We start from the raw sequence: 19,677 nt of genomic DNA on the forward strand, positions 1-19,677 counted from the left end.
GGACCTGTCCTTAGCCCATTGGACCCTCAAGGGAATCCTTTTCCTGAACCAAATAGTTTGCGGCGCTGCGCCTAAACCCTTCTCCCAGCTACAGAAGGAGTTTGAGCTCCCTCCTACCGAACTCTATACATACATAAGACTCTGTCACTGCATCAAGACGATACCTCTGCCCATTTATACCATACCTCCAAAGACCTGGTCATTTCTTACAGACCCAGAAACCCGTACTAAGGGAATCTCCCACTTCTATCACTTACTACACATGAAAACCCAATTTACCAAGTCGCCTTCCCACCTTCGCTGGGAAGTTGATTTGGCTCGTACCTTCTCTGAAGAACAATGGATGAAAGCACTCCAGTCAGTCTACACCTCCACAAAGTGCTCTGCTCTTTGGGAACTTACCCAAAAAATCTCTTTGCGGTGGTATCTGACACCAGATAGACTGGCATCCTTCAGCCCCCAAGCTTCCAATCTATGCTGGAGATGTAGCTCTCTTAAAGGGGACATGCTCCACACATTCTGGACTTGCCCCTCCATCCAAACATACTGGGAAAACACTTTCGATCTCATATCCACTGTTACCATGCATCCTGTGCTCCCCTCCCCTGGACTCGCATTGCTCAACCTGACTATTGAGGACATACCTTCTCCCCTTAGATACGTTACTACGCACATACTAATGTCTGCTAGACTCTGTTTAACGAGACTTTGGAGATCAGAGAGGGCCCCGACCATTGACCAAGTAATTGACCTTGTGGACCTACACTACAGCTACGAAACCATAACATCAGCCAGCGCTGACCGAAGCGCGAGATGCCGATTAGCGTGGGGTCCCTGGGTACGCTGCTCTAGAACTGCGATGACAGCTAGCCGTACTGTACATTAGATGTTGATACCCAATCCATTCTTGACCGAACAATGTGTCCACTGTTTCTCTGAAAGTATGTGACCCTTTAAGTTTCTGTTGCACACCTGAGGGGATTACCCCCCCTCCATATGTATTCATTGACGGCTCCCCCCCCTCCTGGACCACAAAGAGAGCCCAATTGGGGTGGCCGGGAAGGGGTGGAGACCATAGTGCGTATATGTTTACGTTAAGTTGACAATGATGTTTATCCGCAATCTGTTTCCGAAGCTATGTTTCCCTCACTAAGGGATGTCATTCAGCTACGTCGTTGCGCGACGTACAATGTTCATATTGTACTTGTACTCCTGTTAAAACCAATAAAAACGATTGGATGAAAAATGTGGGCTCTTTCTCTAACCCAGTGACCCTATGGAATGCCCATAAGTCTGTCATACAAGGGGTAAAAACAAACCCTCACTATTGATTTCTTTCTAGAATGCATCAAAACGCTTGAATCTTTAAACAAACTTAACCCCTCCCAAGCCACTGCCACAGAGCTTAACAACTTAAAAAATTACCTTTGCTCTTACCTGCAAAGAGGACAGATTTTTTTTATCTCAGACGACTTTGTATTACGTGGTATTCCCAGGGAAATAGGGGAGGGAGATTCCTAGCCCAGCAATATAGTCCAAAAGCATGTTTCACCATTTGACTTCTCTCTCTGCTATGCTCTTCTGTACCAACTTTCACAGATTTATGTCAGAAACTTCAGGACATTGTCAGAGCATCTTGGGCAGGGTGAATTGCCCTCTCCAGGATGTTTCTGTTGTCCATGTATACTGTATTTTTTAGCAACTCTTCTGCTCCAAATTCTACAGTCTGACCTCAGGAAACTGCAGCAACTCCTCAACAAGTTAATCTGGGCATCACACAGAACCCACATTAAAGCAGCCCTCCTCTATCCCGGGAGCATATGCTGGTCTCAGCTTTGCCAATCTTAAAACATACTACAAAGCGACAATCCTGGACCAGGTGAAAAACTGGTGGTCCTGGCTTCCGACTCAACCTCGGCACCAAATAGAAGCTGCAGCACTTGCTCAGCACATCTCATCAACTTTGGCAGCAACTTGGGACTACATCCGCCACACTCCTTTCTTCTGATCATTAACACAACCATATTGTGGAAGACTATACATCAATTCTCCAAGGGAATTCACCCCCACACACTAACCTAACTTCCACTCTCGGCCCTACAACTCCTCTCTCCAGGCCTCCCCTTACAAAAAAATATTTCTGCAGGTATTGAAACAGTGGAGGAATCTATACGACCAACATTAGCTCAGATCCTTCCGAGAACTGTATAACATCCCCAATAAAGACTTCCTTATTTACCTGAAAATTTGCCACATCCTATCATCTTCAGCATCCTCCCCTGATCCTCTAACCAGAGACATAATCACCTTTTTTCAACTCAACCCCAACAAGCCCCGAGGTATATCATACATCTATGACCTACTCTCAAGACCAACAATGGAGAAGAAAACTAGGCCTATGACACATTGGGAATCTACCCTATGAATTCAGATATCCCCTCCTTTATGGTACCAAAAATGTTGTCCTTCATCCACGTTCTCCAGAAACATTACTCATTGGGAAATGTTAATGAAAATCTTCCATCACTGGTATTATAACCCTGTAAAATTAACTCAAATTCCAACCCAACCCAAGGAGTTCTGGAGAAAATGTTCTATAGACGGTGACCTTTTCCACACATGGTGGGAATACCCAGTTGTTACCCCATTTTGGAGAGACATCAACTACCTCCTTAAGGAACTGACTAATGTCTATAATGTATTATTCCTGCAGTTGGCTCTATTTGCACTAGACCTATTGCCCTGGCCTTCACAATTCCACCCAGTTGTCACTCATGTCCTGATTGTCATTTGTCTTGCCATTGTTCACCTCTGGAAACTTGCCTCTTCACCTACTCAAGGTATGATCATTGACATACTAAATGGCCACATGAGTATAGCATCTTAAACTGAGCAAGTTTTAGAACCAATGGCAATATTGGCAGTTGGACCCCAGAGCAACATATTGTTCTTAATCCCTACATAGACAACAGCATATATCAGCCAATACCACTCAGTGTGTGGCCCTTGTTTAAAACACGCTACTTAGCCTCTCCATCCCTGGTCCGAATTGAGACGATCCAGGAATGACTTATCTAGTATTTCCATAATCGTATATGCTCCTTGATACAAACTTGTTCCCCCCCCCTGCTTTTCCGCTGTGGTACCCCTTTTTCCTCTGAAAAATGTGATGCTGCATTATATACTCATTTGACATTTGCAGTTCACAACAGGTACCCCCCCCCCCATTAAAAAATAAATAAATGACTGACATGCCAATTGGGGAATATTTTTGGGGGGGTGCTTGAAGCAGAACTTCCCCTTTTGGATGGAGCTCCACTTTAAGTATTTTGAGAAGGGGGTTGGGAGTAAAACCATAAATATTGTATTACCCTTGTGACAGTTTTATCAGGTTTATGTTTATATTGTATCAAGTAGCGTAGCATAGTGTGGGTTGTCAGCACCTGAGGCAAAGTAGGTAATTTGTGCCCCCTAACTTAATAAAAAATAGTACAATAGTACTGACCTATCATACCACTACAAAAACCTACCTGACACCTGCACTGACCACTACACTGACTGTCCACTGCACTGACTGACCTGACACCTACACTGACCACTACACTAACACCTGCACTGACCTACCTGACACCTGCACTGACTGACCACTACACTAACACCTGTACTGACCCATACACTGACCACCTACACTGACTGACCACTTCACTAACACCTGCACTGACCCCTGCACTAACACCTGCACTGACCTCCTACACTGATTGATTTATTTGCATGTTTGCTTGCTGCAATTAACATGTGGCAGGAGTGTGACTCTCTAACTGCTCACTTGTCTCTCTGGCAGCTGCTCACCTGCTTGTTGTGTCATCAATCAATTCTGACCTTGACTCTGTCTGCCACACTGGAACTCCAGGAGCAGCCTTCGAGCATGCACCACCCACATTTAAGGATAGGCCAGCCCTGCTGCCGCACATGACCCTATTCATTTTGAGGATGGAGACTAAGTGACTCTCACTGGCGTGAGGATTTCACCCCCCAAATGTTGTGCCTGGGGCCGCGACCCCCCCAACCCCCAATGCTACACCACTGAATATACTGTGTATATATATATATATGTATATATATATATATATATATATATATATATATATATATATATATATATATATATATATATATATATACACATACATACATACATACATACATACATACATACATACATAATGAAAAATCAGGTAAATGTATGTATCTGTCATTACTGATATCTCACTGAAAATGCTAGTTGTCTGTGTGCAGTGCTGATCAGACTTCTCTTATCTTGAGTCAATAACCTAAAATAAGTATGTAGCATGGGGAGTATCAACATAACAAGCCAAATAATATTTATTAGAAGTATATTGGTAAGTGCAAACTAGATGATGTTTAATAGCAAGTATTTATATTAATATTATATTTTATGATTACTACAATATTTATTTTATACTGCTGTAAAGCCTCGTACACACAACCGGGATTCTCGGTGGTATAAAGTCCGCCAGGAATCCCGACGGGAAAACTGAGAACCTGCTCATTAAGTTTCCCCGTGTACACACAGCCGGGTTTCCCATCGGGGAGAGCTTTAGCCGGGAATCCCATAGGAAAACTGCCGGGTTTAAAACCGTTAGTAATCCTGGCGGGAAAATAGAGAGCAGGTTCTCTATTTTCCCACTGGGATTCCCAGCAGTTTTTCTGTCAAACAAACTGCAAAGAAGCATACACATGGCCGGTTTTCCCAGCCAAAAGCTCTCCTGGCAGTTTTCTTGGCAGGAAAACTGGTCGTGTGTACAAGGCTTTAGTCCCCAAACTTGCTAGCTTTTCTTTTAAAGAAAGCTAGAAAAGCAGAGAGTATATATTCTGTTTTCACTGAAGAACCATGATGCCTTTTATAACTATAATAGAGTCCTTTGTTCTGCAATGCTGAAACAAGTACAAGGTCACCTATGATTTACTGTAGAAGTGCTGAAGTTTTAATTGGTTACCTTTAAATTAAGACTGTAGTAGACTTGTTTGATGAAGCTGCTGGCAATGTCTATATATTGACTTTTTAGACAGCCTGACAAAACATAAATCTGTTTGCAAGCATTCATTTTCTGTTATATTCATACCCATTTTGTTGAATGAATATGTTTTCGATACCACTAGATGTTCATTTAAACAAATGGTGTTCTGCTCTCTTTCACTTCATTAAAAAATGCAATATAGCAGAACTCAAATTAGATAACTGGAAAGCTCAATGGACTACAAACTTTCCTGTGGGAGAAGCAATGATCACAGAAAATTGTCAATTCAGTTATTTGTAAATAAGCAGCAAAAAGAATATGATGGAAGAAAAATTGTTTCAGTTTCCCTCATTGTTTGAAATGTAGTCATTTATTCTGTACACTTTGTGACTGATTTACTTAATGTATTATTGATCTTTTATCTACAGTATCACTAGTCAGCTTGGTACCTGAAGCTTTGTATCAGTTTGTGTATTAACAGCCTTTAACAATTGGAAGTACTCACCCAAACAATATTAGGATTGCACTTGAAATTTGTGTTCATAGTCCAATCAAAATTGTTAAACAATATAAATTAACTACTATCAAAAGCATAAGGCTCCATGCACACTGAAGCTGATAAAAGCTATAAAAAAAACGCCAGTAGCTTTGCAGGGATCCTTTCAAAGTTTTTTTAGCGTTTTTTCAATAGCTTTAATCAGCGTTTTTCAGTGTAGCTTTTTTTTTTTTCTCAATGGATTAAAAAACGCTGGCACCAGCGTTTTTGGGTGTTTTGCGTTTTTTTGCATTTTTTCCTGCCGAAAAACGGCACTTTGAAGGCAAATTTCCGGCATTCAGAAAAAAAGCCAATAAACTCCATAGCTCATTAACACAAAAAAACGCCCAGGTGTGCATGGGCACATAGGCTAACATAGAGTTCAGTTTATGGGCTTTAAAAAAAAAAAAGCCCAAATGCCAATAAACTGCAGTTTATCAGCTTCAGTGTGCATGGAGCCTAAGGCTCCATGCACACTGAAGCAGATAAAAGCTATAAAAAAAAACACCAGTAGCTTTGCAGGGAGCCTTTTCTATTTTTTTTTTGCGTTTTTGCAATAGCTTTAATCAGCGTTTTTCAGTGTAGCTTTTTTTTTGGATTAAAAAATGCTGGCACCGGCGTTTGAGCGTTTTTCTGCATTTTTCAGCGTTTTTTTCCGCCAAAAAAATGGCACTTTGAACGCAAATTTTGGGCGTTTAGAAAAAAGCCAATAAACTCCAAAGCTCATTAACACTAACAAGATTCGGTGTGCATGGAGCCTAACATTTCAAGCAATTTTTGCTAACTTTTTGTACATGTATATTTTTTAGGATGGTCGTCTGAGAGTTAATGACAAACTTCTTGCTGTAAATGGAGAGAGTCTGCTGAGTAAAACAAATCAAGAAGCTATGGAAACATTACGAAGGTCCATGTCTATGGAGGGAAACATTCGTGGAATGATCCAGCTGGTTATTCAGAGAAAGTTGGAAAGACAGACAGAGGTAGGTTCAGAACTAAGTGTCTGTTAACAGTATATTGTGGGAGACATTGTAATACAAAGATATTATATAACCTCTTGAAGATGAGGCCTTTTCTGGCCCTTTTTTTCTTTATTTACATATAACAATCAGTTTTTTAGAAAATTGCTTAGAACCCCCAAACATATTTGTGCAGCGGTTTTTCAAACACATTTTTGGGGGAAAATATATTTTTGGAATTGTATTGCAAAAAAACAAAAAGTAAACATAACTAGAGTTGAGCGGACACCATGTTGATGGGGACAAGGGTCTCATCCCCACAACCCTTGCCCAGTGGTTGTGGGGGTATGTGGGCGGGAGGCTTATCAGAATCTGGAAGACCCCTTTAACAAAGGGGACCCCCAGATCCTGACCCCCCTGTGTAAAATGGGGTACACTGTACCCCTACCATTTCACGAAGGAAGTGTAAATTCTTGTAAAAAAAAAAAACACACACACACCGTAGAATAAAGTCCTTTATTAATAAAAAAAAAAGAAAAAAACTCCAGCGGTGATAGTCGTTCCCAGCTTCCTGCTCCCACGTTGTCCCGATCCAGCGACGAGTGCGGGTGATCTCCAGCGATGAGAAGATCCAGCAACGGGTGATCTCCGCTCCAGCGATGAGAAGATCCATCCATCCGGAGCGCAGCATCGCCAACCTCCTCTCATAGCTGGACACAGCCCAGCGAATGAGGCGCTGGAGCTGTGACATTACTTATATAGGGGAGGTAGGGCCACCCGTCACGTGACCCCGCACCCTCTGACGTACCCTCTGCTACGTCACTGGGGAAGCACAGAGTCTTCCCTCTTCCTGGGCTTCCCCAGTGACTCCACCTCCTGAATCTTGACTTTTCAGGAACTTTTGTAGTTTAGAAGGCAAGCTCTGTGAAATGTGTGACACGGCAGTGCCTTTTCATTTTAAACATGTCACAGAATTCAATGAAGTAAATATGTGAGGATATTCACAAAATAAGTATACACTTTTAAGTTAAAATGTTACTACAGTAAATTCAGTCTGTACATGCATTAAAGCATGCTTGTTATACTCACTGTGGAACCTAAGGACATAATCTTCTGCATTGTGTAAAAAGGCTGTTTGATCGTGTATGTGCATATCCTTCCCTTCTTGCATGGTCTCCAAAACATGTCTGGATGAGACAGTTACTGGAGTCAGGCTGCACATGCCCAGTTTGGTGTTTATTGCTAGAGAGTTTTTGTAATCAGCACAGGGCCAATTGGCACTGTCCAGACATAAGGTCATGGGTTTTGTATCCTGATAGGACAGGCATTGCAGAATGAATACTCCCCCTACAAGCTTTAACTAAGCACCGACAAAAGTAACAAGACTGCTGTATACTGCTGATGAGAAAAGGTATTTAGCAGTTTAGATTTACTAAAATTATTGCATTTCCATGTTCTGTGTACTGTGGGAGAGCAGATATGGTGAATGAAGGATCCTGGGTTTAGTAACACTTTAACACCTATAAATTACTGACCAACTACAATATATGTATACAGTAACTCCTGTTACCTACATTTCCCTCTACAGCAGGGGTCTCAAACTCAAATTACCTGAGGGCCACAAGACGAGTTTTCATATGCCATGGGGAGCCGCATGCAAACTTTCAAACTTCAAAAACAACAGTACTGGTGTCAGTGAACACATTATTAACCCCCCAGCACTGGTGTCACACTGACCACTGCACACTGACCACTGAACACTACACGATGACCACTACACACCCCACTACACTACACACTGACCACTCACCATCAGAGCATAGCACATCAGGTCACAGAGCCCAGCAGATCAGGGTACAGGGCACAGCGCACATCAGGGTACATGGCACATCAGGGTACAGGGCACAGCGCACATCAGGCTACAGAGCCCAGCACATCAGGGTACAGCGCACATCAGGGTGCAGGGCACAGCGCACATCAGGGTACAGGGCACAGTGCACATCAGGGTACAGAGCCCAGCACATCAGGGTACAGGGCACAGCACATCAGGGTACAGAGCCCAGCATATCGGAGCACAGCACAACAGGCCACATCAGGGTACGGGGCATGGCAAGGCACATCAGGACATGGCACATCAGGGCACAACACATCAGGACAGGGCACATGGCACATCAGGGTACATAGCCCAGCACATCAGGGTACATGGGGCACATCAGGGTACATTGGGGAAACAATCAGGGTACATGGGGCACATTAAGGCACATGGGGCACATTAAGGCACATGGGGCACATTAAGGCACAATCAGGGTAGATTGGGCACATCAGGGCACATGGGGCACAATCAGGGCACACTCAGGTTACATGGGGCACATGACGTCACAATCGGGGTACATGGGGCACATCAGAGCACATGGGCCACATCAGGGTACATCAGGGCACATCAGGGCACATCAGGGCACATGGAGCACAATCAGGGCACATCAGGGTACATAGGGCACATGAGGGCACAATCGGAGTACATGGGGCACATGAGGGCACACTCGGTACATGGGGAACATGAGGGCACACTCGGTACATGGGGAACATGAGGGCACACTCAGGGTACATGGGGCACATGAGGGCACACTTGGGGTACATGAGGCACATGAGGGGTACATGAGGGCACAATCAGGGCACATGAGGGCACAGAGTACATGGGGCACAGGTCAGCGTTTACTTGTGGTTTTCTTCACATGCAGAGTAAAGCAGGAAGCGTCTGTAATAAGTTCACTTGTTTGTCATGTCACGCTGCGGCTGCTCCCCGCCCCCTGGCGCCCCCCCCCCTCTCTTCTCGTCCATCCCAGGTGATATCACAAGCAAATAGGGATGGACGAGAAGAGAGGGGGGGCCGCCGGGGGCGGGTAGCAGCCGCAGCGTGACATGAAAAACAAGTGAACTTATTACAGACGCTTCCTGCGCTACTCTGCATGTGAAGAAAATCTACACCCCCCACTTCCGTGGCACCCCCTGCCCTGCCTGCGGGTCATTTAGAACCGGTCCGCGGGCCGGTACTTTGAGACCCCTGCTCTACAGTGTTGGTGTTTTTTTTTTTTTTTTTCACATAACTGTAATATTTAATGTTAATGAGCTTTATTGATTGCTCCATATATATTTGTATGTTCAAAGCCTATCTCATTATAATTATTTATTTATAGAATACAGACTTTACACAGTGCTGTATGATACAATTTAAAAAAAAAAGTGTATATAAAGGAAGGAAAAACAAAATAGATAGCAGTAATTATGTAGGTGGATATATGCTGTTTAATGCATCCACACCACACACAGCAATTACTGAAGTCAGACATGTGTTCAAGCAAACTAAATCAAGATAATTTCTAAAATGAAAATACTGTGTTATTTATTATACAAGTAGATCTGTCATATCCTGTTAGCATAGCTCACACTCCACCAGTCCAAAACCAGTAACTCAATGGCCGGCATTTCTCAAATGGGACAGGATATCCCTCACCATGACTTGATGATTCCAGTATTTGCAATGCATTACAATCATAGCTAATCTACATGCCATACGGCTAAACATAGCTGCAATTCACAGTCGGGATGAAATATCATCTCTGTTTACCTACTGACTGTGAACATGCTGAACCGCTTTAATGAGACTTGGGCAACTGTATACCACACTGCCATCAAAACTGAAACACTTTAGAGGAAATAAAATGTTTTGGTGGCTGGCATAGGGACTCCACTGTTTCCCTTACTCCTTAGGGGTCCCAAACAATGTCAGAGCTCTGTCTGAGTGAATTAAGCACATATTGAGTTATATCTACAAGTAGGTTCATTGCCTTTGAACTGAATTTAAATGTGTAATACAAGTGTTACTTGTAAGGCAGTGTACAGGTTTCTTCATTAGCCATCATGAGACATTCATTATACAGTAAAACCTTGGTTTGAGAGTAACTTGGTTTGAGAGCATTTTGCAAGACAAGCACAATGTTTTAATAAATCTTTCATAGTTTTAACTGAGTATAAAAAAGAAGATATAAATGCTGTGAGCAGAAATATATTCTCTGTCCGTGTGACCCACTCTGTTGCTGGTAATCTCTTAATTCTGCCATACCTTTTTAGGCCTACAGTAAATCCTTGGTTTGAGAGTGTTTTGCAAGACAAGCAAAATGTTTTAATACATTTTGCCTTGATATACAAGTGATGTATTGATTTAGGAGTAGTGTCATGTCACAACTGAGTATAAAAATGAGAGGAGCCTCTAAGGGTAGGAATACAATTACATTTAATGAAGGTACAACATTTAGCAACTTATTGCTACACTTATGCCCTGTACACATGATCAGATTTCTGATGGAATAAAATCAGATGGAATTTTTCATCGGAATTCCGATGAAGCTGACTTTCATCAGTCTTGCCTACACACGATCAGACTAAATTTTGACCGTCCAAAACGTGGTGACGTAAAACACTACAATGAGCCGAAAAAAAATTAAGTTCAATGCTTCTGAGCATGTGTCGACTTGATTCTGAGCATGCATGGATTTTTTTTTTGATGGAGTTTCACACAGACGTTCGGAATTTCCAATTGTTTTAAATTTTTCTGATGGGAAAAAAAAAATGTTCTATTTTTTTTTACACCAATGGAAAAAAGTCTGATGGGGCCCACACACAATTGTTGTTTCCGATGAAAAAAGTCCATCTGACTTGTTTCATCGAAAAAAATGATCGTGTGTACACGGCATAAGAGGTGCCTCTCTTTTCTTTTATACCCTGTAAAAAAAAAATGCTTTGATATACAAATTCTTTGAATTACAAGCATGTTTCTGGAACAAATTATGCTCTCAATCCAAGGTTTTACTGTACATTTCCATTTGTATTAGCAGTTTTGTTTTAGCAGTGGGTGCTCTAGACTCTGATTCTTTGTCAAAGTTTTATGGCCGTTTATACAATGCCTAGGGTAGATATTTCTATTTATTGTTCTAACTGGTTTTGGAAATGGGAGCCAGACATTTCTGAATGAGTTATTGGCTGTTTCTGCATAGTAACACCATTCGACTTCTGTGCTCACTGGGTTGGAAGCCACGTAAATATAGTATCATCTGAATGGCATGCTGAAATGGTGTGGCTCTAATATTCAACAAATATGATAGATGAATGTGGTAAACCCGCGTGCACTTTATGATCTGTGCATAGGTAAGCGAGAGATACATAAATATGAGATAGATTTAATAGCACTGGATGGGATAGATCCATCCATTTATTGTGAGGAATGATTCATGACCCGGGAGTTGCTTTGACGGCTACAGTCATAAGTAGAGCAGTGAAGCAAGGGACCACAGATCATGAATACACGCTGAGAAGACATGTATTATATATTGTCTTCTATGCTTGCATCACTATGTGCAGTCTAGTATGCAGGCAGACACCATCCTGATATGCTACCCTTTAACTCTCATTTTGTGTGTGCATATGTGCTCTGACTGTGCTTTCCAGAAATATTGCATATTTATAAGAGAGATGTTGGTACCAGCAGAATCTTATTCTGCTCCATTTTAAACATGGGAAATTAAATGCTTAACACAAAGGAACATTCAAACAGCATACTTCAAACACCTTCTATAATATGTAACTTATCCTCTCCATCTATATATATATATATATATATATACACATACAAATATATGTATATATATATATATATATATATTTATACACATATACATATATACACACAGAGCTTTTTTTTCCCTCAGAAAATAGGTGCAGGAACTCAACCACGACCCCGTTCAGATTTCACAAACAGTAGAAGGGTCTTAAAGGGGCATTAAATACCAGGATTGCATTACATACAGAGTGCAGAGTTCAGGGGGTTACACACAGAGCACAGAGCTGTTGCTTGTAAACACATAAACCAGACTTCTGTGTTTACAAGTGATTGTGGTGAGCAGGCAACAAAGGGTCTGAGCCAGAGGTGGTGGAACTGAGTTCCCCCAAGTATATGTATATGTTTATATATATATATATATATATATATATATATATATATATATATATATACACACACACACTATATTGTCAAAAGTATTGGGATGCCTGCCTTTACATGCACATGAACTTTAGTGTCATCCCAGTCTTAGTCTGTAGGGTTCAACAGTGAAGTGGCCCACCCTTTGCAGCTATAACTGCTTTAACCACAAGGTTTATGAGTGTTTCTATGGGAATGTTTGACCATTCTTCCAGAAGCGCATTTGTGAGGTCAGGCACTGATGTTGGACAAGAAGGCCTGGCTCCCAGTCTCCACTCTAATTCATCCCAAAGGTGTTCTGTCGGGTTGAGGTCAGGACTCTGTGCAGGCCAGTCAAGGTCCTGTACCCCAAACTTCCTCATCCACACTGTATTGTCAAAATATATATATATTGTAAGCTGGGGAATAGGTAGCAGGTACAAAAGCTCCCTGGGATGAGCAGGCACAGATACCAAGTGCATAATATAAGTGACAAACAGTGCGGTGTTTATTGGTGCTATATACAAAGTCTTATTTACAGGTGCTGTACAGAGGGCAAACAAAACAAAAGTAATTAAACAAAAGCCTAGCCGTGTCTCGGCACAAACTATACAATATGACAAGCCCTCACTATCAGGCTGAGCAAGCCTACAGCTTGTCAGCTTCCACACAAAGGCTTAAGAGTTTTTTACCAACCTCCTTGCTCTCTCACAGATCAGTACCAACTGTGTTTCCCAGGACAGAGAGCAATGGCTGTCTGCTCAGGTGAGCTTAAATTGGCCTAGGGGAGACCCGTAGTGGATCATGGATCAGAGCTCCCTGAACGTATAGGAGAGGAGCCTGGGAGAGGTATAAACCCAGAACAGGATTTTCCCAGGCTCTCTCTGGGACGCTCTGTCACAATATATGTATATATATATATATATATATATATATATATATATATATATATATATATATATATATATATATAATAATCTATCACAAAAGTGAGTGCTAGTATTTATTTTATTATACCTTTTCATGTGACAACACTGAAGAAATTACACTTTGCTACAATGTAAAGTAGTGTGTGTACAACTTGTATAACAGTGTAAATTAGCTCACAATAATTCAACACACAGCCATTACTGTCTAAACCACTGGCAACAAAAATTAGTACACCCTTAAATTAAATTTGTGACTCATTAGTGTTACAAAGTCTCAAGTGTGAATGGGGAGCAAGTGAGTTACATTTGGTGGTATCACTCTCACTCTCTCATGTTGGTCGCTGGAAGTTCAACATGCCACCTCATGGCAAAAAAAAAACTGTTGTTCTACATAAAGATGGCCTAGGCTATGAGAAGATTGCCAAGACCCTGAAACTGAGGTGCAACACAGTGGCCAAGACCATACAGGGGTTTAGCAGGACATGTTACACTCAGAACAGGCCTTGCCATGGTCGACCTAAGAAGAGTGCACATGCTCAGTATCATATCCAGAGGTTGCCTTTGGGAAATAAACACATGAGTGCTGGCAGCATTGCTGCAGAGGTTGAAGGAATGGGGGGTGAGCCTGGCAGTCCATACACCACACACTGCATCAAATTGGTCTGCATGGCTGTCATCCCAGAAGGAAGCCTCTTCTAAAGATGATGCACAAGAAAGCCTGCAAACAGTTTACTGAAGACAAACAGACTAAGGACATGGATTCCTGGAACCATGTCCTGTAGTCTGATGAGACCAAGATAAATGTATTTGGTTCAGATGGTGTCAAGTGTGTGTGGGGGCAACCAGGTGTAGCACAGAGACAAGTGTGTCTTGCCTACAGTCAAAAATGGTGTTGGGAATGTCATGGTCTGGGGCTGCATGAGTGTTGCTGGCACTGGGGAGCTACAGTTCATTGAGGGAACCATGAATACCAACATATACTATGACATACTGAAGCAGAGTATGATCCCCTCCCTTTGAAGACTGAGCCGCAGGGCAATATTCCAACATGATATCAACCCTGAATCTGAATCCTCAAACGGAAGGTGGAGGAGCACAAGGTCTCTAACATCCACCAGCTCTGTGATGTCATCATGGAGGAGTGGAAGATGAATCCAGTGGCAACCTGTGTAACTTCATGCCCAAGATTGTTAAGGCAGTGCTGAAAAATGATGCTGGCCACACAAAATATTGACACTGGGCCCTATTTGGACATGTTCACTTAGGGATGTACTCACTTTTGTTGCCAGTGGTTTAGACATTAATGGCTGTGTGTTGAGTTATTTTGAGGGGGCAGCAAATTTATACTGTTATACAAGCTGCACACTCACTACTTTATATTGTAGCAAAGTGTAATTTATTCAGTGTTGTCACATGGAAAGATATAATAACATGTTTACAAAAATGTGAGGGGTGTACTCACTTTTGTGAGACACTGTGTGTGTGTATATAATTAATATTATACATGACACAACAGTTTGCACAACACTTTACAACGTCAGGGCAGACAGTACAATTGCAATACAATTCAATACAGGAGGAATCAGAGGGCCCTGCTTGTTATACATATACAGTACAGACCAAAAGTTTGGACACACCTTCTCATTTAAAGAGTTTTCTTTATTTTCATGACTATGCAAATTGTAGATTCACACTGAAGGCTTCAAAACTATGAATTAACACATGTGGAATTATAAATAACAAAAAAGTGTGAAACAACTGAACATATATTTCATATTCTAGGTTCTTCAAAGTAGCCACCTTTTTGCTTTGATTACTGTTTGGCACACTATTGGCATTCTCTTTTTTTTATTATTTCACAAATTCTTTATTGGGTGGATAACAGTGCACCATACATAGTACATAATACAATAAGTAGGTAATTGGATAAGAAAATATTTTTGGCATAGATAGAATACATCCATACAGTCATTACAAGCAGTATCTTTGGTAATCAAGCATAAATGGCAGAACTGTCACCTTAAGATGTTTTTTTTTTTTTTTTCTAACTAAAACAAAGAACATGTATACGCATGTAGTTGCATATTCTTACAGGTGCATGGAAAGAGGGGGGGGGAAGAGGGGGGGGGGGGGAAAATTCCAGACATTTTAACCTTAGTGACATAAGTAGATAAAGGAAAGAGTATATAGATACTGAAAACTAATGTGTTTTCCTGTATTTAGACCACTTTTATGTAATAACCCGCTGATAATTTTGGGATTCCTTAAATGATGTCCAGTTGGACGAAATCGCTGAAAATTTGATAATTCTCTCTTGGGAAATGCTGATGATTTCCTCAACTCTTTCTATGTTATTAATTCTCTTGATGAGCTTCAAGAGGTTGTCACCTGGCGCAGCACCCCATCACTCTCCTTCTTGGTCAAATAGCCCTTACACAGCCTGGAGGTGTGTTTGGGGTCATTGTCCTGTTGAAAAATAAATGATGGTCCAACTAAACGCAAACCGGATGGAATAGCATGCCGTTGCAAGATGCTGTGGTAGCCATGCTGGTTCAGTATGCCTTCAATTTTGAATAAATCTTCAACAATGTCACCACCAAAGCACCCCCACACCATCACACTTCCTCCTCCAGGCTTCACGGTGAGAACCAGGCATGTAGAGTCCATCCGTTCACCTTTTCTGCGTCGCACAAAGACACGGGGGTTGGAACCAAAGATCTCAAGTTTGGACTCATCAGACCAAAGCACAGATTTCCACTGGTCTAATGTCCATTCCTTTTGTTCTTTAGCCCAAACAAGTCTCTTCTGCTTGTTTCACACTTTTTTGTTATGTATAATTCCACATGTGTTAATTCATAGTTTTCATGCCTTCAGTGTGAATGTACAATTTTCATATAGACTTACCATGGGACATCCTTTGGTATCTCTCCTGAAGCCTAGTGGCGGCTGGTGCTCAAATATTTTGGGGGGAGCAAACAAACTGAAAAATTCAGAAAAATAACCACCCATCAATTGCAGCCTCACTTCACCCATCAAACACAGTCACTGTGCCATCAAATGCAGCCACTTTGTCCATTAAACATTGCCACTGTGCCCCAAATGCTGCCACTGTGCCCAAATGCTGCCAATGTGCCCATCAAATGCAACCACTTAGCCCATGAAATATTGCCAATGTGCCACAAATGCTGCCACTGTGCCCCAAATGTTACCAATGTGCCTGAAATGCTGCCACTGTGCCCCAAGTGTTGACACTGTGCCCCCCATCTGCCCGGCACTTGCCTTGTCTCGGGTGGGCAGCGGGTGGTGGTGGCTGGTGCACTCAATTTCTTCCCCCGACCCTATGTTTTCTGCCTGCTCCTCCTCTCGTCTTCTGCTGTGATTGGACACCTGATGGGTATCCAATCACAGTGCCTGTCTTTTCAACCAATCAGGTGACAAGTAACACAGACCCGGCTACATGATTGGCTGAAAGGGGGTTACATTTTGGCAAAGTGAATTCCTTTGTTTTGCTAACATACAGCTGAGTGTGAAGCGAACACACAGCGTTGTGCCCGCTTCTCACATTTTTGGATGCCTATTAGAGCCAATGCTTCTAATCGGGTACTTAAAAAAAAAAAAAAAAAACACTGCTGTAATTCAGGTGCCTGGTGCCTGAAAAGGGGCCGGACACCTGAATAGGGAGTGTCAGCAGTGACCATAGATAGATAGATTCATGTAATGCATGAATCTATCTATGGGGATTAGAGTGGTGCAGGAGAGGGCTCTTGCGCCCTTTATGGACGCAGTTTCGCTGGTGCTGGGAGCTGATGCCCTTAGATTAGGTAAGTTTACAAATCTTTCCATTACAGGATAAATATTCTAGGGCTTAGAATGGGGTGGAAACTGGTTTAAAGTGAATGTAAACTCCATGTGCCATAAGTATGAAAGACTCACATCTGTGTAAAGTTTGTACACTAATCGTGTAAATTGCATTAGTTGTACCTCATTATTTCAATGTGTATTGCCAGCAGGCTAAATATCTTCAAATCTGTGGGTGTGTTGATGGCCTGGAGTTTAGGGGGCGGAGTTGTGACATCACCAGACTTCCCTCCAGCTGTACACACGCCCACAGCTCTTCCTAACACGCCGTAGCAGCGCACACAGCTAGTGTGCAACCAATCGGACACCTAGGAAAACACCACCTGTCTTTCTTGAGTCCTGCAATACTAAGACCTGAACATCTACTGCTAATGGAGGCGGAGGAGGTAGGGGAAGGAATTGGCGTAAATGTGCTTTGTGTGTTGACCGCCCCACCTGCCAGCACCTCTGTATAAGGCACAAATTCAATGTATTCAGGGCGAGTAGGTATGCTGTGCATGACAGACACAGCCCTAGACATGGTCTGTTTGGGACAGCTATCAAAAGTAAATGTCTGTGCTTTTCAACTACAGTATGCTGGTGAAGGTCCAGAGGAGATGAGCTGGGAAAAGTTTTCAATCTCTGAACTTGATCAGGCTGCAGCTGTAGGAGTCGTGCACCCTTCACTTGTGTATGAGTCTCCTCATTTGATCTGTCAATCACATGAGGGGGCGTGATAACACACTTTTTTATAATGTGTCATATTTTTTCACTGTAGGAAACAAGGGTGGATTGCAAATGACAGGCTGATCCTTTCCCGGCCAGACTGGGGACCAAAGAGTTCTCCTGCTTTGCTGAGTGAGATGAGATCTTGTTAAATTTAGATTTGTGTCAGGTTTACAACCACGTTAAGCTTATATAATATTAGCCTGGACTTCCACTTTAAGCTTTTATATTTTTGTTTAAGATTCACCTTTTAAGATAAATAAAAATAATATTTATAAAATAATGAAATATAAAAAAAAAGCATGTACTGGCGATTACTCTCCTCCCTGGGCGGTACTGGCATAACAATCATGCACCTCTTACCCACACCTAACTTCCTATTGATTGGCTTCTCTTCTCCCCCTCTATTCCCCTTTTTGCTCCTTTTCCCTTCCCCCTCCCCTTCTCAGGTACAATATGGTCCTCCATTATATCCGCAATGACCTTGTGGACCAAGTACCTTTGTGTTTTTAGGTCAAAGGGCCCTCCACTCGGGGCATGTAGTCTAGGTACCTAAACCACTCTACTAGACGCAAAACTCAATGCCAAACCACGGTATCGGTTACACTCAGGGGTGGCTGTCCAGGCACAGTATGTTCCCATTTGGGTTGCCGGCAAGCTAGCAGTATGAGTGCTCAGCCGAGAATGCAGTACCATAAAAGGATTCTCTACCCTCACCGCCATACCACTGCTTTTCTTTTCTGCTAGATTGTAGGCTCGTATAATGCCCTGTGAGCTTTTTGAATTCCATGTATGTCTGTTTTAAACAAAAAATAATATTTGAAAGTAAAAAAAAAAGCTTGTACTGTTTTTGTTTTTAAGGGGGGAAAAAATGAAGTGTAGCACATTAAAATGAAGTGTAGATTTGAATGAAAAAAAAGTGTAGCAACACTTCCTTTTTGCAGGGCTTTACAGACTATTGCTGGCAAAGTGTGCTGAAAGCTGTGGTTTAGCATCAAGGGGAAACCAACATTTTTAGTCACAGTGCAAGTGATACACATTTACTGTATCCTCTGTTTTTAATTTGTTGGTTTTAGTTATATGACATTCAGTTTCATGTGAATTAATAGGAAAGGAGGAGTTGGTACACCACTGGAGACAGAAAGCCAATAAATCATTCAGATTTCACATCAGCCTTGGTGATTTCAGTGCCACGGTCCACCAAATCGAAGAGCCTTACTTAAACAGTCAACATATATTTTTTCTGTATGAATCATGACTATGAATGCAATATAAATGGCACTCAAATGCAATCTCCCAGTGCATATATAATGAAGCTGAGATTGAATAAAACCAATTTTAAACTGAATATATATATATATATATATATATATATATATATATATATATATATATATATATATATATATATATATATATATATATATATATATATATACATACACACACACACATTTATTTTTATTTTATTTTTTTAAGTAGTGCGCTGGATGTTCATTTGAAATTCCATCTGAAAATGAACAAAAAAATGAAAGATAAACTTTCTTTCTAATGCATACTATCACTGGATGAACAATAATCTCTTTAAACAATCCATTATCTTTTTATTGGCTTCGACACTAATCGAAGATTCCATGACAGC

The 19,677-nt window shown here is 41.6% G+C and overlaps 1 protein-coding gene across 5 annotated transcripts in view; it reads left to right on the plus strand.

Annotated features, from left to right (window-relative positions):
- The window catches only part of PARD3B (par-3 family cell polarity regulator beta), a 1,737,215-nt gene that overhangs the window by 591,797 nt on the left and 1,125,741 nt on the right, over nucleotides 1-19,677 (plus strand). For all 5 annotated transcript variants that reach the window (XM_040357288.1, XM_040357287.1, XM_040357289.1 and 2 more), the window contains one exon: nucleotides 6,384-6,554. In XM_040357288.1, the coding sequence (XP_040213222.1) occupies nucleotides 6,384-6,554 (171 nt within the window). The remainder of the gene's footprint in view (nucleotides 1-6,383; nucleotides 6,555-19,677) is intronic.

This window comes from Rana temporaria, chromosome 6 (assembly GCF_905171775.1).
Source record: "Rana temporaria chromosome 6, aRanTem1.1, whole genome shotgun sequence".
NCBI classification, from domain to species: domain Eukaryota; kingdom Metazoa; phylum Chordata; class Amphibia; order Anura; family Ranidae; genus Rana; species Rana temporaria.